Here is a 27,179-nt window from a genome sequence, read left to right as displayed (position 1 = left end):
ATACAAGAAAATAATGACCCTGTCACTTGAAGGTCATCTCAGTCTACTGTCCCCTGTGTAATCAGACACCCTTCAGCTAATTCCAGCAGCAAATCTAAGGGGGTCATGGATCCATCTCCTAAGCACATCAAGGAAAGTGCTAATATACTGGACATCTTTTTTTTTTTTTTTAAAGATTTTATTTATTTATTTATTTGAGAGAGAGAATGAGAGAGAGAGAGAGCATGAGAGGGGGGAGGGTCAGAGGGAGAAGCAAACTCCCCACCGAGCAGGGAGCCCGATGCGGGACTCGATCCCGGGACTCCAGGATCATGACCCGAGCCGAAGGCAGTCGCCCAACCAACTGAGCCACCCAGGCGCCCTACACCGGACATCTTATTTAAACTTCTGATAATAAAATAATACAGAAGTGGAAACCCTTGTGAAAGATTTTTTCCTCAATCTGAGATCAAGATCATTAGCACTTTATTGATGTTTGTGGGATACTGTAAGGTTTGAAGAATGATATAAGCAAGGAAGTACTCCAATGCACTTGAAATGTGAAGGACTGTTACTATAACTTCTGGGCAGGTCCTTACGCTCCAAGCAAGTCTAGTCAACCCTCAGTATTCCACAGGACAACTTCAAGCAGTCAACTAAGTACAAATAAGCAATACTCTACAAACGGCTCTTACTTATTACATAGGTCTTAGGATAAATCTGTTTATACTTCGAATGGATAGTCACGTGGAGATTATATACATGGTGGCTGTGTAAAACTAGTCGGTGAAATATCTTGCCTTCCTTCATGATTTCTTCAGTCTTTTTTTCAGAGGACATAACATTTTCTAAAAATTCTGAATCTTCTAAGTACAGCTCATCTCCTGAAAAATATTTTGATTCCACAGTGTTATTTTATAAAACATTCCAATACGTTAGTGACATACACATCGGTATTTATTTTCATCCATGTTGTGTTTGGAACTGAGACAGGTGTGAAGTAACTCTAATTTTATGAGCTTACCTAAATTTCTTTCTTGTGTTTTTAATACCCACATCCCCCACCTCCCCATTCCCCAGCCAAGAATTTTCTTTGGGCACATAAATATTTATGACTGGTATTTTTTCATCATGACCTATCAGTTTTTTTTTTTTTATTAAAGTTTTTTTATTGTTATGTTAATCACCATATATTACATCATTAGTTTTTGGTGCAGTGTTCCATGATTCATTGTTTGTTATGACCTATCAGTTTTAGACTGGCCCATGACTCACTTTATCCTCGTCAATATTAATATTGGCCTTGATATCCATATATTTTTGGGTTTCAATGTGGGCTGTTCTAACAATTTTAAGGTTAAATTACAGAAATTACCTTTACACATCAAAAGCACTAAACTATCCCACTATAAGATGAGGAACAAATATCACCGCTATTCTGAGAATTAGCTAGCCGGGAGACAGGTCACAAAGCCCTGCTCTAAACTGCCATAAAAACCCCCGCCTGGCACTTGCCCAACAATCGACCACCAACAAACTCCCCAATTCAAATAAATTGACAATTGCTCACAATTCCAGTTCTTAATAAAGTGTACTTGAAAACAGAAGTTCTTAACTTCAGTTTGTTCTCATGATTCAAAATTAAAATGTAAAAAAGTGAGATAATATATAAGAAAGAACTTTGTCAATGTCTGGGAAACATTTAAATAAATGTATATGTGTGTGTATAAGGTGAATTATCAGAACTTTTGGTTATAATAAACACTATGGATATTTTATAGAATTAGACCTTACTCAATAAACTGCTGTATTGTGTAAAACAGATGATAATTCATGTCTCTGTGTTGGGCAATACTGCCATACAGCCCCGTGCATTGAATGTGAATACTAAATGTGAAAAAGCACTGATGCTTCACTGACTTACCTGGTAAAAGCTGGAGCATTGCATCAGCAGTTAAAAATGTGATCGGCAGCCATCTTTCCATTCCTTCCGATGCACCATCCAAACAAAATTTGTGCAAGTCAGAGAGAGAGGCAAAGTTTCCCAGTCTTCTTATTTCATAAAATTGTGGAGGTGCAAACCAAATTTCCTTTGATATGAAACTCTCAGTTGCCTCTGATGGAGATGACCACTGTGGAAGACAAAGGTCGGGGTTCCTAAGGTTTATTCCAGAGGCAATCAGAGATTTGAAATTGTTAGGTCGGTACCCAAATCTAATTGAAATGAAAAATACATAGGATAGTATTTACAGCAGGCTAGATGCTACATATGAGAGAACTTGAAAATGTAGCAATAGAATCTATCCAAAATAAAGCAGAGAGAGAAAATATTTGAAAAAAAAAATGAACAAGGTATCAGTGACATTATCAAGTAGTCCAACATAAATGTGTAACTGGAGTCCCAGAAAATAGGGAAAAGTGAAAAATATCTGAATAAATAACAAAACAAAAAGAAAACCATGCACATCATAATCAAACTGATGAACACCAATGCTTAAAAGGAAATATTTAGAGTAGCCACACACACCAAAAAAACCAAACCAAAGCAAAACATATTACATACAGTGGAACAGAGTTAAAAGCAGACTTCTCATCATAAATTACACAAGCCAGAATATACCAAAGCAACATCTTTACTGACAGAAAAAAACTGTTAACCTGTAATTCTATACCCAGCCAAAATACCTTTAAAAAAAAAAAGGCAAAATAAAGTATTTTTCAGATAAACAAAATTTACAAGATTCCTTGTCAGATGATCTGAAATACAAGACCTATTAGAGGAAGTTCTTCAGGCCAAAAAAAAACCAGTTGTAGATTTTAATCTACACAAAGGAATGAAGAGTGCTAATGATGTTAAATATGAAGGTAAACATAAAAGACATTTTTTGCTCATTTTCACAGTCTTTCAAACATTGTTTAAGGCAAAATAATCAGTATATTGTAGAGTTCATAATAACAGTAAAAGTCAAATGTATGACAACAAAAGCTAACAGACATGGGGGGAGAAATGTAAGTATATTGTTGTAAGGTTCTAACATGATACATGAAATGAAACCCATATATGGCAAACCCTAGTATAACCACAAAGAGATACAGTTAATAAGTCAATAATGGAGATAAAACAGGGTTCTTAAAAAATACTTAAATAATCCAAAAGAAGTCAGGAAAAGAAAAAGTGTGAAGAATAGATGGGACAAATAAAAAAACTAAAAGCAAGATGGTAGATTTGAATTAAATATAAATAAATATATAAACATATATAAATAATCTAAACACCCCAACTAAAGGTAGAAATTGTCATATTGATAAAAAAAAAAAAGGCATGACCATATGCTGCCTACAAGAAACATACTTTAAATATAAAGACACAGGGGTGCCTGGGTGGTGTAGTCAGTTAAGCATCTGACTCTTGGTTTTGGCTCAGGACATGATCTTATGGTCATGAGCCCATGTCTGCTTGGGATTCTCTCTCCCTCTGCCCCTCCTATTCATGCTTTCTCTCCCTCTCTCTAAAATGAATAAATCTTCTAAAAAATATAAAGACACAGGTTAAAATTAAAGGCTAGGAAAAGATACTATGCTATTGCTAATCAAATGAAAGGCAGAGTGGCTATATTAGCATCAGACAGAGTAAATTTCAGATCTCAGCAAAAGGGATATTGCCAGGGATAAAGAAGGACATTTCATAATAATCAGAGGGTCAACCCATCAAGCTTTAACAGTCCTAAATATCTATGTGGCACCTTACAAGGGAGCTTCAAAATACATGAAGCAAAACCTAATAGAACTAAAAGAGAAAAAGACAAATCCATAATTACTCATTAAAAATTTCACCATTCCTGGGACACCTGGCTCGCTCAGACAGTAGAGCATGTGACTCTTGATCTTGGGGTTGTGACTACGAGCCCCATGTTGGGTGTAGAGATTACTTAAAAAAAATCTAAAAAAAAAATTTTTTTCAGCATTTCTGTCAATATCTGATAGAACAAGAAAACGGTACAGAAGAACTGACAGACACTACCAATAAATTTAACCTGACATTTTTATAAACACTCCATCAAGCACAGCATTATTCTTTTTAGGTGCAAAGGGAACATTCCCCAAGACAGATCCATATTTGTGGCCATAAAACAAGTCTCAGGGCGCCTGGGTGGTTCAGTCGGTGGGCGGCTGCCTTCAGCTCAGGTCATGATCCCAGGGTCCTGGGATCAAGCCCCGAATCAGGCTCCCTGCTCAGCAGGAAGCCTGCTTCTCCCCCTCCCACTCCCCCTGCTTGTGTTCCCTCTCTCGCTGTGTCTCTCTCTGTTAAATAAAATCTTAAAAAAAAAAAAAACAACAAAAGAAAAACAAGTCTCAATAAATTTAAGACTGAAACCACATAAAGTATGTTCTCGAGGACATAACTGAACTATTGTGGACATGAAATGAGTTAATGCAGGTAAAGCGCTCAGGAAGGAGCCTGGCATCTGAGCAGCACTGTACAACTCCTGGGATCTCCCTCGGGGCCCTCTCCCTCGGGAGAGGCAGAGTAAGGCCTTGGGACTATGAAGCAGGGGAAGGCAGAAAGCACTTCACCAAGGTCCTGGCTTTGGCCTGTAGGGCTGAGGGCCGGACTTCCTCAGTGCCATGCCCACTCTGTGACTTACTAACTCTATGGCTCTGAGGAAGCTACACCGACTGGACTTTGGTTCAATTTACAATTTCGCAAACTTGGGATGCTCCAAAAGCCATATGCATTCCGTGGAAACATTACTTATGGATTTTGATCTTTCCCCCCCCCCCCCCCAGCTAGCTACTCACTACTGGTAATGCTGGCCAGGAGCAATGAGCAAGCTCACAACCAGGCATGAGATCCTGAAGGTAAACAAAGGATATGCTTACACCCACTCTGTACCATACAGCCATTCTGTTACTTCCAGTATTCAATAAATTGCATAAGATAGTTAATCCTTCGTTATAAAATAGACTGTGTTAGGTGATTTTGCCCAGCAGAAGGCTAATGTAAGTGTTCTGAGCACGTTTGAGGTCGGCCAGGCTAAGCCACGATGTTAGGTAGATTAGGTCCACCAGCTGTAGACCCATGACAGAGGCAAGAACACCTGTAATCAGCCTCTCTACGCTGGGCTTATTCCAGATGGGCCTTGGCTGCTGGCCGGGGCCTTCATTCTCAAGTTCCGGTGGGTCCCCACTCCGGCCCAGCACGCCCTACCTGGCAGCTCACCACCTCGGTCAAGTCTGGGTAGACCTCCGGCGGCTCGCTCAGGCAGCACAAGAAGAAGGCTGTATTGAAGCGGCGCTTGCCGCGGGGCGAAAACGGCGTGAGCCAGCCGCCCCAGTCGTGCAGCGCCCAGATGTCGGGCGTGCAGTCGAGGTGCGCACACAGGCTCAGGAAGTGGCTCGGGTCGCGGCGGACGCGGTCGCGCCAGGCGTCCAGGCCCGGTGGCGGCGCGAGGGCCCGGCCGAGCTCGGGCACGGCGGGCAGGGCGGCCCGGGGCCGCAGCAGCAGCACGCCCACCTCCTCGAAGGTCTCGCGGATGGCGCAGATGCGGGCGGCGACGTCATCCGGCAGCGCCGCGGCGTCCTGGTCGGCGGCGCCGTCGGGCAGCCCCGGGAAGGAGGCCGGCCGCGACCGTGCGGGGCCCAGGCCGAAGAGCGGCGGCCGGTGGTGCGGCGCGAAGAGGCGCAGCCAGTCTGCCGAACAGTCTGCCGTGTTCTGCACGCCCCCCGGGAAGACGTGCGCCCCGGGCAAAAAGCCTAGGTTCCCGGAGCGCTGCAGCAGCAGCAGCCGGAAGCCCTCGGGGGGCAGCGACGGGGCGGCGGGGCTTGGGTGCACCCAGCCGGCCGCCAGTAGGATGGTGGCTGCCCGCCGCCAGCTGCTGGCGCGCGGCTGCCGGAAGGCGTTCATGGCGGGCGGCGGCGGGAGGCTGCCGAGCTCCGGGTTGCGGCGCGGCAGGAGCTCCTGCGCACCGACCCTATCGCCCCCAGCGGTTGTCCTGGGCTTGGGGACCCAGGCCCGCGTCTTATAGGACGAGCTTGAGGCGTGGCGCGCGCACTGGGCGCCGGGTGAATTTGGGCAGTTTGGCCTTCACCCGCGCCTGCCTGTGGGAGGGGCGTGGCGCCGAGGCGAACCAGCACCGCCTCTCGTGCCTTAGCTCTCAGTCGGGTCACTCGTAGGACTACGGCTGTCACTGCCCCCCGCGAGGGATTGTCGTTCAAGCCGCCTGAAAGGAGGGCCTCATCGTCCGCACCCGGGACACTCGGACGGAGAGCAGGAATGCTTAGGGGTGTACGTGACCTGCCATGGTAAAAATGCGATGCAGTTATTTCACCAGGCCTGGTGACACCTACCCCACCAAACCCGAAGAACTAAGACTTAATCCCTGAACCACACGGCTCAACACCAACGTGTATAACTTTGGCAGAGAAGGAGGTCCAAACGGTAGGTCTCTGAGCTTTGCCGGCTCACCTGATACCACCGATGAGGAAATGATGGATGAACCAGATGCCAAATTATGAGTTTCTCACTGCACAGCCTGAATGCGAAAGGCCCTCCTTGCGTCCCTGCTCCTCAGGGTGATCTCTGTTGTGTTCTGGACACCTTTTATTGTCAGGGCACCTGGGACCATCTTAAGCATCTTAGGTCATTTGCTGATTTCCACTTTCATGGGAGATGCTTAACCCAGGCCTAGAGATGGGAATTTCTCTCTGCTTCACTTTCTTAGTGGCTGTAATACTCCCACCTCCAAGAGATGCATTACTATCTCTTAGAGCCTGGTTTTTTTTTTAATTTATTTTTAAAGATTTTATTTATTTATTTGAGAGAGAGAGAGAATGAGAGATAGAGAGCACGAGAGGGAGGAGGGTCAGAGGGTCAGAGGGAGAAGCAGACTCCCCGCCGAGCAGGGAGCCTGATGTGGGACTCGATCCCGGGACTCCAGGATCATGACCTGAGCCGAAGGCAGTCGCTTAACCAACTGAGCCACCCAGGCGTCCTCTTAGAGCCTGTTTAAATCAGAATCTTCTCATTTACAACTCCTCATCAGTTGCCAACAGCTTCTCCCACAATAGCTATTATGACATTTGTTATGTTTTTGAATGAAATATACTATTCTTTTGGTGGGCCTCTTTTAAGAGTTGCCATTTTTATGTCAGTTATTTCCTGGGGGAGAATCCACAGATGACACTGCCAGTTTTCAGGCTGGTTTTGTTAGCATCATTTTCTAAAGGTGCAAATCCCAGTATTGGCTGCATCCCAGAAACAAACAAAAAATGGGTCCACATACTGAGAAAAGCACATACGGAGGCCAAGGGAGGACACAAGGCCTACTGGAGGGTCTACCAGCTTTCATCTACCTTGAGTCCACAGCATCCACAGTGGGGGAACCCCTTCCTGAACTGCTTCCCAAATTCATGTGGCTTTCTGCTCTGAGACCCATCATTTCAGAATCTATTGTAGAGTCTGGAGTGGCACCCTGGAGCCTGTATTTTCACACTCCCTGACTCCCCAGGTGATTCCAGTGCTGTGAGCCGTGGGAAGCTGTAAAAGGAGGTAATATGATCGAGTCCATATCTTCAAAGGTCACCCTAACAGTGGCATGGTGACTCGATTGGATGACCCATGGACAGTGCTAGGCAAAAAATAAGAAATAATGAAGGCCTAAACTAGGAGAGTGGCCATGGAGAGAGGGTAAGGTGGCAGAAGGGAATGATTTACAGAGTATTTAGGAGGTGGACTTGATGTAACGTGGTAATTGGTTGAAAATGCAGAGCAAGAGACAGGTAGGAGTTAAGTTCTAGCTTGGAAGATTGAAGTAATGGTTATTCAATCCTAGAAGTTGTAATAATAATGATATTAAGCATTTACTGTGTGTGAGGCTTTTGGAACTTTGTAAGTATTAGCTGTACAATCCTCACAAAACCACGTAAGGTGGAAATAGTTTTTGCCATTTTACAGAAGAGAAGCCATTCACAGAATGGTTAAGCCTCTTAAGAAGGGACACACTAGTCACTCTAAAATAACACCATTGCTTTGTAGATTTAAAAAAATGTTTATTTTGATATCAGCTACTTCTCCCAAAGGCTGGTCACTCCTGAGTGAGATGACCAGGTTCTAGAGTGTGTAGCAAATTGGTATACTTTGGTTGGGTCTTAACCAACGCAGAACAGTCTCGAGAACTGCACACGGCTGTGTTGGTCCTAGGAGGCTCTGTGGTTATGTGATACCAGTTTATGTATGTATCCACAGATCACATCCTGTAGCCTCAGTTATCTTGAACTGTAGCTAAAAACAAGAACAGAAGCAAAGAATACACCCTGGAGTAGCAAAAGGGATACAAATATCATATTCAAATCTAATGTGATCTGCTTAGAGGAAAAATTAATTCGTGGATATATTAATCTATTGCAGTTAACAAATTCCTCTGAAACTTGGTGGCTTACAATGATGAACATTACCTCACAGTTTCTGTGGCTCAGGAGTTCGAGAACATCTTAGCAGGGTGGTTCTCATTCAGTATCTCCCATGACATTGTGGTCAGCCTATCGGCCGGGCCTTGCTTGGGCCTGAGAGATCCAGTTCCACGATGGCCCACTTGTATGGCTGTTCGCCGGAGGCCTCAGTTCCTCATCACACTGGCCTCTCCACAGAGCCACTTGAATGTCTTTGAGACTGGGCATTTAACTTTCCCCAGAGAGAGTGACCCATGAGAGAGGGAGGAAGAAGCCACAATGCGTCTTATGACTTAGTCTGAGAAGTCACCTGCCATTTCCGTAGTATGCTGTTTTTACACTGGTCTTCTCTATTCGATGTGGACACGCACTACACCAAAATACCAGGATGTGAGGGGATCACTGGGGGTCATCTTGGAGGCTGTAGTAACAGTGGATTAAAAAAATGAAACCATGCAAGCATTAGAAGAAAACAGGTAAATTCCTCTTTGATTCAAACTTTAGAAGCAAGAAGGGAAAAAAGATTGGTCAACTGGACATTCTCTCCATATTTATAACTTCATCATGACAAAAAACAGCCTAAGAAAGTCAAAGACAGGGGCGCCTGGGTGGCTCAGTCGTTAAGCCTTCGGCTCAGGTCATGATCCCAGGGTCCTGGGATCGAGCCCCACATCGGGCTCCCTGCTCCGCGGGAAGCCTGCTTCTCCCTCTCCCACTCCCATTGCTTGTGTTCCCTCTCTCGCTGTCTCTCTCTCTGTCAAAAAATAAAAATCTAAAAAAAAAAAAGTCTAAGACATAATAAACTGGGAAAATTATCCGTAATGCCTGTCACAAAGGATCAAGCCTCCAATTGTGTAGAAAAATGGGCAAGAAAGAGGTCAGAGTGATTTATTTAAGGTCACGGCCAGCAAGTGTCAGAAACTGTCTCCAAACCGGTTGGCATATTCTCAAGAGTTCCCTGCCCAGGCCTGTCCTGCCAGGGGCACAGTGCAACTAACAATAAGTGTGCACAGTGATCCCCTAGTAGCGTCGGCAGTTGTATGCGCCACTTGGTCATGAGAGAGTGAGTCACTTTGTTTGACACAGTTGCTTACTTCATAGCTAAGGACAGTTGACTCTTCATTCTTATGTTCTACCGGTCCCGCCCAGCTTTACTTACAATTTAAAAAGTCCTTATTTGATTTATTAGAACATGTGAAGCTTTGAAAATTTTAAGACTTTCCCCACGTGTCCTGTTGCTTCTCACCTAGAGCTCCATACAGTCTTTTAGTTCAGTCTCAAGTTCAGCAAGCCCAAATTCATTTCTGTTATCCATTATTTATCAGACTTTTCAGTTAAAATGGAAAGAAAGGAAGAGAACGTGATCTACAGGGGTAGCCATAGAGAGAGAACTTCAGCTTGGAGGCTCAACGGTAGCAGAAAACCTGTTCAGCCTTCCTAGAAGCCAAGGCATGTCACCTGGGTTAAACAAAATCCACCTGTGATTGACCAGTAACATCCTGTGTGCCACGAATCACCATATAAAAATTATGTCTCAAAATGTTTTTTAAGAAGGGTTTTAGGGCACCTGGGTGGCTCAGTTGGTTGAGTGACTACCTTCGGTTCAGGTCATGGTCCCGGAGTTGTAGGATCCAGTCCCACGTCGGGGCTCTCTGCTCAGTGGGGAGCCTGCTTCTCCCTCTACCCTACCCCCTCTCGTGCTCTCTCTCTTTCGCTCTCTCAAGTAAAATCTTTAAAATAAAATAACATTTAAAAAAGAAGGGTTTAAAAGAGTTTCACAGCATTGTTTTCTCAAATATGTATGGATTGCATTTATGGGACATTCTGGAAAAGGCAAAACTATAGGGACAGAAATGAGGTCAGTGGTTGCCAGACCTGGGGGTGGGGGGAAGGAAAGCACATTGGGAGGGGGTGAAAATGTGGTCCTGCTTGCGGTGGTCATTACATGATTGCATACCTTCGTCAAAACTCAAAACTGCTCACCCGAGAAGGGCAAATGTTACTGTATTTAACAAACCTCAATAAGTTTAGCTTTAAAAATGCATAGATTCCAACTTCCAGATAAGCCATCTGTACTTGATCTTTGTATTACCTTGTCATTTTGATAAGTGTATCTAATTTTGACCTTCAAATTGATTTTTAGCAGACTTTACCTAAGTTAATGGGGTAAATGTTTTCATATAGTTTCTTTTCCCCAAGTATCCGATTTGGGGACCTCTAAAGTAGTTTGATAAGTAACACTAGCAGTGGCAGCCAACATTTCTTGAGCCCTGGCCCAGAAAAAGTTTTATTTTGATATCCTGATGAAGTATACCTGATTATTACTCCCATTGCAAAGATAAGGACATTGAGGTCTGAGACATTGAAGAACTTAATGAGATCGGATCTGAACTCAGGTGTAACTTATTCCCTGGTTAGTGCTCTTAACCTCAAGGCTATAGTGTCTTGATACTACATTTCAAAACTTCTGATTCCCTGGGGTAGGATTCCAAAACCGTTTTGCTTTGCTTTTAGGGGAGAAGGTTCTGGAATGGTTTCTCATTATACCTTGAGACCCTCAGTGTTAAGATTTATATTATAACAGTAATACTTTCTAGATGATAAAAGCATTCAAAATTTGGGCGCCTGGGTGGCTCAGTTGGTTAAGCGACTGCCTTGGGCTATGGGTCATGATCCTGGAGTCCCTGGATTGAGTCCCACATTGGGCTCCCTGCTCAGCAGTGAGTCTGCTTCTCCCTCAGACCCTCCCCCCTCTCATGCTCTATCTCATTTTCTCTCTCAAATAAATAAAATCTTTTAAAAAAAGCATTCGAAATTTTATTATAAAAATATAACATCAAATTATTGAAAAAAACACCATTCATAATCCCACCACCTTCACAGATATTTCATTTCTGTATATTTCCTTGTAGATCTCTATATGCCTAACACATCCATACAGGTAGGGGACACTCAACTTTGCTTTCTGGCAAGAGCATATTTTTTTTTTTGTAAGATTTTATTTATTTGTTAGAGAGAGTGTGGGCGAGAGAGAGAGCAAGGGTACAAGCAGGGGGAGCTGCAGACAGAGGGAGAAGCAGGCTCCCTGCTGAGCAAGGAGCCTGATGCGGGTCTCTGTCCCAGGGCACTGGGATCATGACCTGAGCCGAAGGCAGACGCTTAACCGACTGAGCCATCCGGGCGTCCCCGGCAAGAGCATATTAAAAGGACTCTTCAAAATCATTTTGCCAATGGGAGCTGTCATTTGGCTTGTTTACCTTTGTTATATAAGTCTAAGGTTATAAACAGCAACAAACAAGGATGCCCAAGATCTCATAGTACTGCGATGAAGATGCCCAGAATCCTCTGTGGAATGAGATGAAAGTAAGTAAATGAAAGGGGGGGGGAATGCTTTTCGAGAAATCCATCTTGTCCCCGAGGACACAGGGCTGCAGCCTGTGGTCAGTTCCTGTACCTCTGGTCAGTTCTTAAGAGCCAAAGAAATAGTATTTGAATATGACTTGGATCTGTGTGGACCACAGCCAAAGATTGTTCATGTGGAGACCTACTGTTCTTCCCGATTCCGTCCTGCATTACAAGATGAGTATAAACATACTTTACAGAAGCACTTGGAGATTCATAATCCTGGAGTATTTCTGAACATCTTTTTATGTAATGAAATCTGTGAAGGGTAACAATGTTTTTTTTTGTTGTGTTTTTTTTAAGATTTTATTTATTTGACAGAGAGAAACACAGCGAGAGGGGGTACACAAGCAGGGGGAGTGGGAGAGGGAGAAGCAGGGAGCCTAATGAGGGGCTCGATCCCAGGACTCGATCCCAGGACTCCAGGGTCATGATCTGAGCCGAAGGCAGACGCTTAACGACTAAGCCACCCAGGCGCCCCGAAGGGTAACAGTGTTGATCAGGACCTTCACTTCACTTCAGATGGGCATAAAGAATATTAAGAATATATATATATATTTAAATCACAAGAGTTGATAGCTGAACTATTTGAGGGTGTCTTTTCCAGCCAAGTTATAAATGCTGCATGTTATCTTTGATTTTTTTATTCAATAAACAATCTCAGATAAACAGTTGACATGAAGCCTTTAATTCCACTTTGGATCTGATGCCACATACAAAATCCCCCACGCTGTGCTCATGTTTCCTGACATCAGGCAGCCAATGCGGTCATAGTTCTGAGGGCTCCAGGTTACTTACAAAATAGGATTTTCCCAGCCTCCACGATAAATGACAGAGTTTCACATCTGTAATTTCCCAGAATCAGTTTAGGTGGCCCGATTGCTGGGTAAAACCAACTATTTAATCAATAGTAGTCTTTCTCGGATGCAGACTTACAGTCTGAATTTAAATTCCTAATCTAATTTAAATACTATAAATAAGTAGCATTTATACAAATTTGCTTTTAAGTCCATCCACTAATTCTGATATGGACTAAAATCATAGTAAGCTCAGTTCATTCTGATTTTTTTTAAACTTTATATGGAATTTTAGGTAATAACCATCAAACTGTAACATTTCATTTCCATGTGTACCCAAACTAACAGTAACAACCCAAAACCCCCAAACTGGAATAATCCTTTCTCATTTAACTGCATTCTGTTAAATGTTTTAAACTCTGGAAGGAACCTTTGAGTCCATCGGTCAGGGCTCCCCCCATTTCACCATGGAGGGAACCCAGGCACAGGGTCAATGACTTCTCTGAGGTACTTGGAGAGAGAGGCAGAGCTCCTGTCCATCATAGCTCATCTGGCCTTGAAGGAGGAGGCATTCCCCAAAGGAAGACAGAGGAGAGTCTCAAGTTCTTCTCAGGCTGACACACAGGCTCACATGACAGGGCTCACACCCTTAACAAGCATTCATTACAGAAGGGAGAGCTATATCTGAAAAGCAACGGAGTAGCTAAAAATGTGAAACGGAAAATGCAGCATCATCAGGATCCTCACGCAAACCAAAACGCTCTTTAACCAAAACTACTTGTCATTTGACATCACACACGTCTAATGTAGGTTACTGTAAACCTTAAGTAAACCATGCAGGTTATGCTCTAATTTTCCTTACCAAAAATCTTTCCCTTGCAGCATTTAACAGCATTAAGTTCTTTGAGCACACAAAAAATGAATTTGCCAGGCATTTTTTTTCTCTCCTACAAACATTAGTGTTTTGGTTTTTTTCCACTACTAGTAATAGTTCAAAGTTTCCATAAGTGCTTTGACATTCCAATTGCCTGTCTTCTCCAAATCAGATAAAACAGTACTGTTTTTCCCAGAAGAGAAGTCAGGAATATTTTCTCTTTACAACAAATGCTTATCATAGCATTTAACTTTGGATATAAAGATCTATCCTTCAACTTGTATCTTTAATTTGGGAAATTAGATGGTTTTTCTTTTGCCATGGACCCTAACGTTGACCTCATCATATATACCCTATTTCAAACATTTTGAATTTTTTCCCTATACTTGTATCATGGTATAAAATCATACCAAATGTTTTTAGAAAATTAATGACTTTGATATCAAACACCTACATAGAATCAGGCTTCTATCAGAAAGCAATGTCTTTAATTATATACATAGAAATGAGAGCAGACATAGTGACAGCAGCTTATTGCTCAAGCAGAAAGTGATTCTGCATGCGTCACATAGCGAAAGTTCTAGTAGACAATGTTAGAACTCCAAATAATACCGAATATTCCTAATGCTTAAAACTTTGAAACACAGAGTTGTTCAGGTTAACAGGTCCACAGGATAAAAATGTTCATTGTAATTCAGCTTTTTTGTGTGTGGGGATGCAACATTTTACACCTAATTTCGGTGAGCAGAGGACTCTTGGAATTAGGTACACATCTGATTGCACATATAAATAAATACCTAAGGATTTGCCAAGTGGGTGGAAAGGGTGACGAGAAAGACATTTGTCCCAACTGCTCTCTGGATTACACAACATTGGATGGGTTTTTTCTTCAGTAGGTTCTGCTGAACAACTTTTTGTCGTCGTTCTGAACCAAAACAACTTGATAAGAACGGAAGAGTCACTGTATTAGAAACAGGAGAATATATTTAGGGTGTGGTATTAAAGGATAGTTGCCAACATTGGGTCACAAAATGCCCAGCCTCCTCTTGTCTGGGAGAGCTGAGACTTTGGGGAAGGGAACAGAGATTCTGTATTGTGTTGGCTATGGGAGGGGGATGAGGGAATGTGGGGAGTTAGAAAAATTTTGTGTCATCTGTGAAGTTACCCTGAGTGCACAGGTACAAAAGAATTTGAAGTGGCCCCTATTCAGATGAGGCCAGAGGTGTTTCTTTTATTAGTTAAGGTCATAAAACTTTTAATCAGCTTAAGATCTTGTGGTTATTTTTAAACCATTATCACACGCACACACACACATACACAGATCCCATATTTTCACTATGAGGTACTGGAATCTGTGTGCTGAGGAGGAGGGGGAGTAAGCTGGGCTGGAAAGGTGGCCCTCAGGGCTGAAGCCAAGGCTGCACTCCTGCTATCTGCCCCTACCCCGTGGCCCTCCAAGCTGCCTTTGTGAAACTGTCATTTCCCTCCTCCTGGTCCTCTTTCCCACTTTCAGGGTAAAAAAGAAAAAAAAAATCCTTGTCAGTTTTCAGCCAAAGTCTCTGGGTTTTATTCCTAATTACCTTTTGAGAGTTAAATGTATGTGTTTTCTCAGCCTTATTTCCCCAACTATGTTCTCTCTGCACTACAGGTGGCAAGTGGTGGCTCTGCTCAGCCTGGGACCCAGGGGTTTCCACCTTCTTTATTTACTGAACAAAAGAAGTAGGGGTCACTCAACCTCTGTTATGTACGCTGTGGTTCCAGTAGTTTATGCTACGACCTCCTGCCTTCAAGAAGGTCTATTTTAATAATAGATGTATATTTACTAACTTAAGTTTGTAAGTAAAGACCACTGTGTTTGATTCATTGGCATGTATGATTTTGTGGCCAAATGTCCTCTATAAAAAACCGGCTTTGATAGGGCATCATATGGTTATATGGTTTTTCTTTCTCAATGATCTTGTTTTTAAAACGTTGCTGAGGGGCGCCTAGGCAGCTCAGTTGGTTAAGCGACTGCCTTCGGCTCAGGTCATGATCCTGGAGTCCCGGGATCGAGTCCCACATCAGGCTCCCTGCTCGGCGGGGAGTCTGCTTCTCCCTCTGACCCTCTTCCCTCTCGTGCTCTCTGTCTCTCATTCTCTCTCTCTCAAATAAATAAATAAAATCTTTAAAAAAAAATAAAACGTTGCTGAAATTTTCGAGTGGAAGCTGTTGCCTTCTAACCCAGTCTCAGGGCTAATCAGTTCCAACGGCATGCAGCAGTGAGGTTTACCCTCTCAGGGGTCAGTGTGAGGGTCAGGGGGCTGGGCAGCTTCCTCCAAAGCCAGCTCTCCTACTGACCAGCAGGCAAATTCCAAGGGATAGATAGGATTAAGGGCTCCAAAGAGGATTCTGCAGCCCTCCCCCAAGGGAGGATCAAAAACTCTGGTCTAGTTCTGGAACAAAAATAAGCCCCGGCAAAGGAGAAAGTGCCTGTTTGAATAGCATATGTCCCTTCCCAAAGCTCGTGCGCCTTCCAGGCTTACCCGGGGGGACCCCTTTTCAATAGGCAAGTGGGTGCAGTGGATCCAAGCCCGTGGGGGCGGGTTCGACGTGTCCTCTCTGGTTTCCTAAGTAGGGTCAGCACTTGTGGGGAAGGCTACCAAACCCCAAACCCAAACCTCTTCTAGCTGCTTTTCGGAACTAATGGATAAACTCTGCCAAGAAGCTCAATGGTGCGCCATGGAGAAAGCACTTTGCACAGACTTCTCTTTGCACACTGTCCTAAGTTTAGGCTCAAAAGGATTAAGGTAGTAAAACCTGCTTACATGTTCTTACAGTATTGTCCAGGAAGCAAAATCACCACCCACACAGAGCTAAACAACTCCCCTCCCCCGACTTCACTTCACCTCACCCCCCTTTCAAACTGCCCCATGCGGAGAGTGGGGATCGCTGGTAGGGGTGGGGGCACCAAACTCAGACTCCGTGTAAACACGCCCCAGCAGCACACATGGTCACCCATTAACTCAGAGGAATCTGGGGTCACTGTGGACGGTTTTCTATTAATAGGGGATAAAGCTGCTGCATACATTAGCGGTAATGCCCTGGCTGCCCGCGCAAAATTAACTCCTCCGGGCCAGCAAGAGAAAACCATGTACACACACACACACACACACACGGTTTTAGAACCCCTTCCCTTAAACGTGCCAGATCCCACTCCCATCCCGAGTCCAGGCGATTGCCGTCGTTCCCGAGGGATGTCTCCGGGGAGGGAGCGGTCGTGGCAGGAAAAGTCGTGTGCCGGTCAGCTCAGCTTCGCCACGCAGACCGCCAGGGCCACAGCCGCCAGCAGCACGGCGCTGAAAACGGTGGCGGCCAGGGCCTTGCTCGGGTCGCAGGGCCCCGTGCGCTCCTGGACGGACACGGCGCCCACCGAGCAGGCGCCGGCGCTGGACAGGAGCTCGGCGCCCGCCGTTTGCCGGGCCTGCACGGTCCAGCGGGGCACGTTGACCTTCATCTCCATGTCGTGGATCATCTCGCTCACCTGAAGGATCTCGCACTCCTGCTCGCGCAGGTCGTCCACGTCGAAGTCGCCCTCCGCCTCGTGTCGCAAGCTGCGGGCGCTCAGGGCGCGCGCCGCTACGCCCGCCGCGCCGCCCGCCACACCGGTGCGCACCAGCGGCCGCCGCGGCGCGTGCAGCGGAAACGCGGTGCTCAGGGCCAGTGCGCGCCGCATGTCGGCTTCCAGCAGGTCCAGGCAGCCGGAGAAGGCCACCCAGAGGCGCTCGAACTCGGCGCGCTCCTCGGCGCCCAGGCCCCGGTCGCGCAGCGCGGCCGTCAGCTGGGCGCGGGTGGCCACCGCCAGCTCCTGCGCCTTCTGGCGCGTCTTCTGCAGCTCCTCGCGCAGGTTCTGCGAGTCCGCCGAGCCGCCGACGGTCAGCACCAGGTGGTGGTAGCATGCGATCGCCTTGTTGAGAGCGTCCAGCAGTGCCTTGCACTCCTCCCTCGCCATGGCTGTGCGCTCCGGCGCGGCCGGGCAGCCCGCGCCCTTCTGCGGTCCACACCCTCAGCGCAGCAGGACGCTGTCAGCCCCGACGGCGGCCCGGGGCCGTGCGACCCGCGCGCTCCTCATGGCCCAAGACTAGCTCGGTGCTTCCGCTGTTGTCGACGGATTCTCTGGAGACCTGCGACGTGCACCTCTGCGGACCGGACGCAGAGAAGGAGCCCCGTTAGCTATCTCTCATCCCCTCGTCCATCCTCCCTCGATTCGCTCGGAGTCACACGCCGAGTCGCTGCACCGCCCTCGCCTCCAAGGTGGCTCTCTGCGAAGCCTGGGTTGTGGTCCCCATCCTCCTCAGGTGCCGTCGCCAGGGCCAGCCGGCCGCGGAGCCGCGCGCTCCGCCTTAGCCGCTGCCAAGGGCTGCTGGGTCGGGTTTCTTAGGATCCGCCCACCCCCGCCGGTCCTCGGAGGGCACTTCCATCCCTTAGACCAGGGATGGGCGGGGCCCCGCGCGGGGAGATCACGTGTAGGTCCCCTATCTCCCACTGCTCCTCTCCCCATTACAGTGCTGGAATACTAGCGCTTGGCAGTTCCAATCCTCCGGTATCGTAAAGATGGGGAAACTGAGGCCCAGGTAAAAAAAGGGGGGCCTAGGTCACGCGGCGTCCATGCAAGTGAGGGAATCAGAATCCAGGGACCCTAACTCCCAGACCCTGCCAGCGACGGAGCGGTGTGCCTCATAGGACTGGGCACCTCCGTCCTCCAAACCTAGCAGTAAAGGGCGATCCGCAGGGCAGGACAGCTCCCGGGTCTCCCCATCCGGATCCAGCCCGCTTTCCAGGGACCAAGCTTGGACCCCACCTCTAGTGTCAGATCAGCTTCGGCCCCGCCCCCTCCCGTTTCAGGCACGCGCAGTCGGCGACTCAGGGCTGGTCGGGCCTGAGTAGGAAGCGCTGTGCGCTGCCTGAGCCCCACCCCGGCTGGGAGGACTCAATGATTGCTCTGCGCGCACGTCACTCTGGATAAGGACGGCCGCTCATTGGGCTGACCAGGTGCGGCTCCGCCCAACGGCGGAGTAAAGAGGTGGGCGGTGGAGCAGAACCGCTGTGCTGGGGTGGTGGGCACCGAGGTGAGAGTCCCGGGCTCGGGAGGCGTCGCCGTGGCTCCGAAAAGGACAGGGAGTGAAACTATGTAGCCTTTTAAGTAAGTGTCCTCGCTCCTGTGTCACCCCGTGCCTCCCTTCCCTCAGGACGGCTGCGCCTCGGGGCCTAGAGGCCGGGCGGGGCCCCGGAGCTGGAAGGGGGAGGGGCTCTTTCCTCTTCGCGGCCAGCGCCCCGCGGCGCCCCCAGGCAGGGCTGGCTGCCCCTGGGCGGCACCCCGAGACCCTAGCTCCTCGCTGGCTGGACCGCCCCGCCCGCGCTCTGCGGGTCCCGTCGGCAGCCGGGCTCTCTCTGCCCCTGGAGTGCGGGGTGGCGAAGAATGCGCCCTCTGACCCCTGCGACTACAGGACGGGTCAGCGGGTGCGGGCTCCTGGGAGCTCGGACTTGGGGGCAGTGGGCGGGGCAGTCGTTCAAGAGTTGAGTGACCTCCGTGGTTTGCGGACCCCCTGGCGGGGCCGCTGGAAGGGGGAGGATGTGGGTGGGGGTCCGGATCCTGGGGCCTTGTGGTCCCTGGGGGTGGTGAAGGCGCAGGGGAGGGAGGAGGGAATCCCTGCCTGCCAGCCTCTTCAGGGGCTGGGGCTCTTCGTTCTGCTGGGTAAAAATTACTCCAGGAAAACTTAGGCACCAAGAGATGTTCCGGACTCTAGATCTGTTCAGTTCTTTTCGTTGAACATAGACTGCCCAAGGCGCGCGAGCTGGGCATGGCCCCTGGAGATGTTGGGGACTTGGGCACTAGCAGCCGGTGCTGGGCCACGGAGCAAACGACGCGTCTTCACTGAGGATTTAGGACATTCAGGGAAGGAGGGGCTCCTGAGACTGGAGGGTCTACTAGTTTGCATGCGAGCTGGGGTTTTCCAGGTTTATGGGTTTCATGGGGAGAGACCCTTATTTTGATTAACTCACCCCAGCCCCAGAGAAGAGCAGGGGATCTTAGTGGGATATTAGCGTTTTGAGTCCACCTTCCCCAGCATGGTATTGAGGCGGTTCAGAAGATCCAGAGCGCTGGGCCCCAGGGCTCCCTCTCCCTCTGTGCTCTGTCCTTTAATCTATAGATTTGGGACCATTTGTGGCCAGGACCTGGATGCTCCTGGCCTTGGCCATTCTCCATGGTGGAGGGTCTTAGCCACCCACTGACCAAATGGGGGCCTTGACAGGGAAAGAGTAGTTTTCAAGACAAAAGAGATAGAAGGAGGGAGAACCCATCCCTTTGGGGAGCTTTAGGGACAGCAGAAGGATACGAAGCTACAGAGATGGGTGGCAGGCCAGAATGAGAGGCCCTTAATGCCAGGGAGAGAAATTGAGAGTTCATTTATTAGGGAGTGGAGGGGAAGTCCTGGAAGAATGTAGTAGCCCCCCCCTTTAGTCCATGGGGGATGTGTTCCAAGACCCCCGGTGGATGCTGGAAACCTCGGATAGTACCAAACCCTATACTCCGTTTTTTTTTTTTCCCTATACCTACATACCTATGATAAGTTCAATATATAAAGTAGGCACAGTAAGAAATTAACAAAAATAACTAACAAAATAGAATAATTATTAACAATATACTGTGATGAAAGTTATGTAAATGTGGTCTCTCTCTCTTTCTCTCTCTCTCAAAATATCTTGTGCTGTATTCGTCCTTCTTGTGATGATGTCAGGTGATTAAATGCCTCGGTGATGAGATGAAGTGAGGGGAACGATATAGGCACTGAGTGTGATGTTAGCTGCTATTGACTTCCTGACGACATGTCAGAAGGCGGATATTCTGTTTCCAGACCCCAGTTGACCACAGAGAAGTGAAACTGGAAAGCAAAACTGAGGATAAGGGGGACTCCTGCCCCGTAGTAGACCTCAGTGTTGGAAAGGTTGCTTTGCCATCTTTCCTGTGGACCAGTCTGAGTAAGATCAGGAGGGCAGAGGCCTCTGAAGGAGAAGGGCAGGATGGGAGCAGGGACAGATACTGTGTCTAGCCTCAGTGGCCGGAAAGCAGTTGAGGCTCTGAAGTTGAGCAGATCCCTTAGGTGAGCTCTTCTGACTCTGGCTTGCCACCAGAAATCATCCTGCCTGGCAGCTTCACTGGGAGAGCAAACAGTACTGTCTGCATAGGGCCTGGGGGTCAAGGGCTTGATTGTATCTCCTTGTGGCTCTTGGACTGTGTTGGGCTCATGAGTGCAATTCCTGGGTCTTTGTTATTCACACATCTGCACTGTTAGTGTTTCTGTGGGTCTCTCCCTTTGTTTATGAATTACCAGGATTAGGTTGGTGTTCGGTAACTCAGTCCTCTCCTAGAGGAGCAGAGGAATGTGACCATGTGAGGATAGATCTAGAAAGGATTCAGACCCAAATCCAGGGGTGGTGGTGCTCCTCCAAACTCTCCTGCTCCCTTAGTGGTTACACCCGTCTTCCAGCTCCGAGGCCTTCCCTCCCTGTGTGACTCTCCACATTCCAGCTGTCATAGCCAGCTCTGGGTATATAGTTTGTTTCTGGCTTTCTGCCGGTGCCTGCGTGGCTGCCTGGGGTCAGCCCCTCACCCTCCCCTGGATATGGGCAGTGGATTTCCAGCTTCTCTGAGAGATGACCCCTCCTGGGAGCTTGAGCTTCCTCTAACACCCCACTATCATCTTGTTCCAGTGGACGAACAGTTACAGCGTACCTACAGGGAGCCACGTGGCCAGGCATAGACTGGACACTTTGAAGTAGAGCTTTGAGAAAAATATGGATAGGATCCATAAATGGTACAGGCCAGGAGGACATAAGTGACTGCAATATCATATATTACATCATCCCGTTGCTTCCATTTGCTATTAAACATAGATGAATTAGAAAGTTTTCCTTTTTTGCCTTTCCCTTCTGCATCGAAAATTAAACTAGTTGGAGAATAATGCTCATCCTTTGGAAAATATGCCTGGTGTGGGTCTTTGGTGAGCGCCCTCACCAAAGAGAGAACAGCCATAGCAGTGAGATTTCAGCTGGGAGTTTATCTCTGGGAGTCACAGGCGTTCCTATGCTGGATTCTGCTGAGCCAAGCTGTACACTGTCACCAGATGGGGACACCTGACTGCCCAGCCTCATGGGACGGTTGTAGACCACAAAACCACAAGTGTGCACACCACCCCCATGAAATGTCCGGTACTAGTTTGAGACCTTGCCTGGCTCTCCTGTTCATGGAGTTAACCTCAGATAACTCGTGTTCAGGGGTATTTGGTATCTCTGACTAATTTCCCTGGATTTGCTATAAATCATCCAACCATTTGAGCTTAGGCAGGGGTGGAATTTTTTTTAAAAGGAGTTTTATAAGAGGATTTACTCCTCTTTCCAGTTTTATAAGGAACAGTTTACTTTTCATGTTATTTTAAAATATAAAATGAATTCTTGCAAGTAAAACTTGTGAGGGTGTTAATCTGTGTTAAGTATTTACCCCCTATTTAAGAATTCCATTCTGGAATTAAGCACCTGATTGTATTAGATTCTTACATGTTTTTAAGCACCGGGACAAAAAGGTTGAGAAAAGCACTGGACAGCGCTCTTTGAATCCCTACTCCTGGACAGAGGGTTCAGTCATTGGCAACCAAGAGGAATATGTCCAAGAGAAAACAAGATGACTTGGGGCTGAAACCCAGCAAGCTCTGTCCCATTCACTAGCAGCTCTTGCTCCGAGTCTTGTGTGTTTCATGCCTTTGAACTGAATGTTTTGATGTGGCATTCAGGGGCCTCCCCTCACCCTGCTGTCCCTCTCTGACCAGCACTGTTTGGATTCCTGTTATTTCCTTGGACTCATCTTCTCATCAATTAAAAAAAAATTTTTACTCTTGGGTTTTCTGTGCCCACAGGAACCTGTTCCTGCTTCCTCCGTTCCCCACCCCAGCCCCCTTCCCTGCTTGCTCCCTTCTCTGGTCCTTACCTGTCCCAGCACTGCTCTGGGTTGGTTTTACTCTGTGGATGCACATTCCTTGCCTCCCAGCTAGGTTGTTACTTCCTGCATCAGAGCCTGTCCTTGTCACCTCTGTCTTGGGTGTAGAGGGGTTGGAGCTCTGCTGGCATCTTGTCTGAGGAGCAGAAGGAGGGTCCCTTCCCAGCTTCATTCTGACCATATGGCATCCTGTCTCTCATGCGGTTTCTGTCCAAGGTGTCTTTACTTTTGTACTCTCTCATGTAGAACCAATTGTGTCAGAAACCAGAAACAATTTTGTTTTCTTGTGACTCGGTCCCAGCAAAATCACATTATCCAGTTGTTCTGGTTAGGGCCTCATAGAAGGATTATTTGGGCTGCAGTAATTGAATTCAACAAGTCAAATACCTGAATTGTTGTAGCGCTGTCTCTGGGGTCCAGGAAGAGATTATATGTAAACTTTTTCAGGCTAGGCTCCTCCCCGAACAGGATTTGCAGGGAGCTCAGGGGCCTCCTTGAGGCAGTCCCCAGGAGGGCCTGCAGCAGAGACAGTTCTGGCTGGACCAGACTGAGGAAATTCAGTGTAGGGCCCATGTGACTGTCATGGTGACTTTTCCTTTGGGGGAAATGAAGTATGGAATCTGTGCATCTGTGGGTTGTGATATAACCCTTAACCCAGGCATATTTATTTTACACAGTGGGTGTAGTGGCTAAAGAGGCGGATGTTAGAATAAATTCTGACATCTGTATAACCTCACATTGGCCAACTGAGCCTCAGTTTCTTCATCTGCAAAATATGGGGCTAATGACATCAATAGTATTGTGAGCATTGTTTGTAATTGGTTGCCTATAGTTATCATGAACATTAAAGTGGGATGAGGATGAATAGAAGTTATCACAGTACCTGAACCAAAGATGCTCTCAAATAGGGGCTGTTTTTATCATTAGCCATAACAGAATTCATAATGTACTTACTTATATGTGTTGTCCTGGCATTTTCCCAAGAAAGCATGTTGGAATATTGTTACATAGTAAGAAAGTAATTCAGTTTTTATTCATATTTCATTTATATGATTGTATCAAGGGTAAGTTTACTTGATGCTCTTTAATAGTTGCTAATTTTCTCTTTTAAAAATTTTCATTATTTATTTATTTGAGGTAGAGAGAGTCCACAGGTGTTGGGGGAAGGAGCAGGGGGAGAGGGAGAAAGAAACTCAAGCAGACTCTGCACTAAGCGTGGAGCACGATGTGGGGCTCAGTCTCACGACCCTGAGATCACATCCTGAGCCGAAACCAAGAGACAGACGCTTAACTGACTGTACTACCAAGGTGCCCCATCTAATTTTCTCTTTTTTAAGAAGAGGTCTCAGGCTCAAGCTCAGAATGTTTGGCAGTCAGTAGTATCTAGCAAGGTTTTACATAATGTCCATTGTTTTTGCAATTTTAAAAAAAGATTTTTATTTGAGAGAGAGAGAGAGTAAAAGAGAGCACGAGCAGGGGGAGGGGGAGAGGGAGAAGCAGACTCCCCACTGAGCAGGGAGCCTGACACAGGGTTTTATAGCACACAGCATCGAGATCATGACCTGAGCCCAAATCAAGAGTCAGATGCTCAACCAACTGAGCCATCCAGGCACCCTGGAGTATACTGTTTTTATATTTAAAGTTGTAATAAGGGTTCTTTTAAAAATAAATTTGGGGATGCCTGGGTGGCTCAGTCGTTAAGCGTCTGCCTTCGGCTCGGGTCGTGATCCCAGGGTCCTGGGATCGAGCCCCGCATCGGGCTCTCTGCTCCGCGGGAAGCCTGCTTCTCCCTCTCCCACTCTCCCTGCTTGTGTTCCCTCTCTCACTGTGTCTCTCTCTGTCAAATAAATAAATAAAATCTTTAAAAAATAAATAAATAAAAATAAATTTGAAAAGAGAGTAGGTGTTTAAAGGAATATGTCAAATACTAACAGTGGAGCCTTTGTGTACAATTACGCAGATTATTGCATAGGTACTCTGCCCAGGAGAGTGAGATGTTGGCAAACTGGGGCTGATAAATAGCCTGTGAGCTACTTACCAAGCCATGTGCCCTGGCACAGGACTGTTGTACCTACTGGGTGCCTTTTTCTAATTCTCACAAAGACACCATGTAGGCCAGCAGTAAGTGGTGGTCTATTAGTATGCGGTATGGCAAAAATACTGAAGGCAGCATGTAAATGGGAGTCCTGCAAGACAGGTGTTTATATTCTCCATTGCACCACTTGAGATGGAGGCTCAGATTCTTTTTCTGTGCCCATTTTTCATATTCCTCTCTGATAGCTCAGTGAAACTACACTCATGTATGGTAAATGGAGCAGACCAGGGGCAATGGAAGCCCCATTCACAACAGGAGAAAATCTATACAGAATATACAAATAATGTTTATTTTTTTATTTTTTAAGATTTTATTCATTTATTTGACAGAGAGAGACACAGCGAGAGAGGGAACACAAGCAGGGGGAGTGGGAGAGGGAGAAGCAGGCTTTCCGCTGAGCAGGGAGCCTGATGTGGGACTTGATCCCAGGACTCTGGGATCATGACCTGAGCCGAAGGCAGACTCTTAACGACTGAGCCACCCAGGCGCCCTATACAAATAATGTTTAATAAAAGTTGTTTATAATCAATTTAATTGGAGGACATCAAAGAAGACATACATGGAAAGACATACCATGTCCCTGGATGATGAGATTCATTATTATCAAGATGTTGACTCTCCAATCCAAAAATTTAGTGAATTTCTACTAAAAATCCCAAATTTTTCATGGAATTGAGGAACTGATTTTAACTTATGGGATATTGCAAAAAATAGGAATAACCAGACAATTTTGGAGAACAAGGAGGGAGGCCTTTCTCTATGAGATATCAAGGCTTATTATGAAGCTGTAGTCATGTAAACTAATGTGGTCTAGCCCTGCTCTGTCCAGTATAATAGCCACTGGCCATATGTGGCTTTTAAGCCCTTGAATGTGGCTAGTATGAATTGAAAAGTGAATGTAAAATACACACCAAATTTTGAAGATTTAGTAGGAGTAAAAAAGAGTGTAAAATATGTCAAATATTTTAAAACACTGATCACATGTTAAAAATATACTATTTTGGATAGATTAGAATAAATATATTATTAAAATTAATTTCACCTGTTTGCTTTTTCATGTGGCTACTAGAAAATTTTAAATTACATATATGATTATACATAATGTATGTGTAATTACATTTCTCATATATCTGTTGGATGGCACTGGTCTGGACTGTTGAAATAGAGCTCAGAAAGAGGCCACACATATATGGGAACTTAGAATGTAGCAAAGGTAGCATTATCGGCCAGTGCAAAAGGGATAGGCTGTTCAAAAAAGGATAATGGGACAATTGGCTTAGGCTATGGACTGAATTTTTGTGCCCCTCCCATTCATATGTTGAAGTCCTAATCCTTAATTTGGAGGATCAGAGAGTTATTTAGGGGATCAGAGAGGGGCACAGGGGGATTCCAGTCTATTTTTTTTTTTAAGATTTTATTTATTTTAGAGAGAGCATGAGCAGGGGAGGAGCAGAGGGGGAGGGAGACAATCTCCAGCAGACTCTGCACTGATCGCAGAGCCCTATGTGGGGCTTGATCCCATGACCCTGAGATCACGACCTGAGCTGAAACTAACTGTTGGATCCTTAACCGACTGAGCCACACAGGCACCCCTCCAGTCTATTCCGATATACTTTATTTCTTAGAAGAAAGTCTGAGGCAAACATGGTAAAATGTGAAGATTGGGTGGTTCTGGGTGACAGGTTTGCATTATCCCTCTCTATTTCTCTATATGCTTAAAATATTTCACTAAAATATATGCATAAAATAGCCATTTTAACTTTTTGCAATGACTTGGAGTTTGACGAGATTTTTTCAGATTTATTTGAGAGAGAGAGAGAGTGCGCGCTCATGCATGCACCAGGGCAAGAGCAGGTGGAGAGGGAGAAGCAGGCTCCCCGCCAGAGTAGGGAGCCCCATGTGGGGATCATGACCTGGGATCATGACCTGAGCCGAAGGCAGATGCTTAACTGACTGAGCCTCCCACGCGCCCCTGAACAAGATTTCTGAACATAATTTTTGCAATGAACCAGTAAAAAAGTCATCTTGGAATTGGTGGGTTATCTTTGATATTTCCTGTAGAGTAGAGTAATACATGTCAGAGATGCTTTTTAGAAATTGCCAGATCAGGACTTTTATTTGTTGTATAAATCAAAGTGGTCATTTACTGCTTTTTCTTTTCTTGTCCCAGGAGACTCTCTGCCCCATCTGAAGTCCATATGGCTCTGTATGATGAAGATCTCCTGAAAAATCCTTTCTATTTGGCTCTTCAAAAGTGGCGTCCTGACTTATGCAACAAGGTGGCCCAAACCCATGGCATTGTAAGTGCACTGATCCTGAGGGTTGTCCTTTTCCATCAGGTGTGGACCAAGCCATGTTGATAAGGCCAGAAATACTGTAGACTTTGGTTACGTTTAGAGGGAGTCAGTTACAAACCTGCTGAGTGTAACAAGCGCCAGACCATGCTCAGTACGAGCACAGGCAGAGAGAGACCACCACGTGCTGCCTCCTCCAGGAAGCCTCCGGGCTTTGCACCAGCCTCAGGTGTAATCCTTTCTCTGTTGACAGCCCCTGTTG

General features: G+C 46.4%; 3 protein-coding genes across 5 annotated transcripts in view; 1 reads left to right on the top strand and 2 right to left on the bottom strand.

Annotated features, from left to right (window-relative positions):
* Positions 1 to 441: 441 nt before the first annotated feature.
* NUDT19 (nudix hydrolase 19) lies at positions 442 to 6,020 on the bottom strand. The gene is made up of 3 exons (XM_028123670.2): positions 5,189 to 6,020; positions 1,904 to 2,111; positions 442 to 863 (listed from the first exon to the last, which is right to left on the bottom strand). The coding sequence occupies exons 1-3, from the start codon at positions 5,882 to 5,884 to the stop codon at positions 658 to 660; spliced, it is 1,110 nt and encodes a 369-aa protein (XP_027979471.1). The 5' UTR covers positions 5,885 to 6,020; the 3' UTR covers positions 442 to 657.
* Positions 6,021 to 16,780: 10,760 nt separating this feature from the next.
* RGS9BP (regulator of G protein signaling 9 binding protein) lies at positions 16,781 to 17,488 on the bottom strand. The gene has a single exon (XM_028123501.1). It carries the CDS (start codon positions 17,486 to 17,488, stop codon positions 16,781 to 16,783), a length of 708 nt encoding a protein of 235 aa, XP_027979302.1.
* A 1,079-nt stretch (positions 17,489 to 18,567) lies between these two features.
* ANKRD27 (ankyrin repeat domain 27) overlaps positions 18,568 to 27,179 on the top strand; it is a 47,760-nt gene continuing 39,148 nt past the window's right edge. For all 3 annotated transcript variants that reach the window (XM_028123511.1, XM_028123510.1, XM_028123512.1), the window contains exons 1-2: positions 18,568 to 18,679; positions 26,794 to 26,923. In XM_028123511.1, coding sequence (XP_027979312.1) covers positions 26,822 to 26,923 — 102 coding nt within the window. In that variant the 5' untranslated portion in view covers positions 18,568 to 18,679; positions 26,794 to 26,821. The remainder of the gene's footprint in view (positions 18,680 to 26,793; positions 26,924 to 27,179) is intronic.

This window comes from Eumetopias jubatus, unplaced genomic scaffold, assembly GCF_037043125.1.
Source record: "Eumetopias jubatus isolate StellerSeaLion01/CBP00866 unplaced genomic scaffold, mEumJub1_p1.0 scaffold_10, whole genome shotgun sequence".
In the NCBI taxonomy this organism is placed as follows: domain Eukaryota; kingdom Metazoa; phylum Chordata; class Mammalia; order Carnivora; family Otariidae; genus Eumetopias; species Eumetopias jubatus.
The sequence above is the reverse complement of the archived record's forward strand: the minus strand, read 5'-3'. Positions and strand labels throughout refer to the sequence as shown.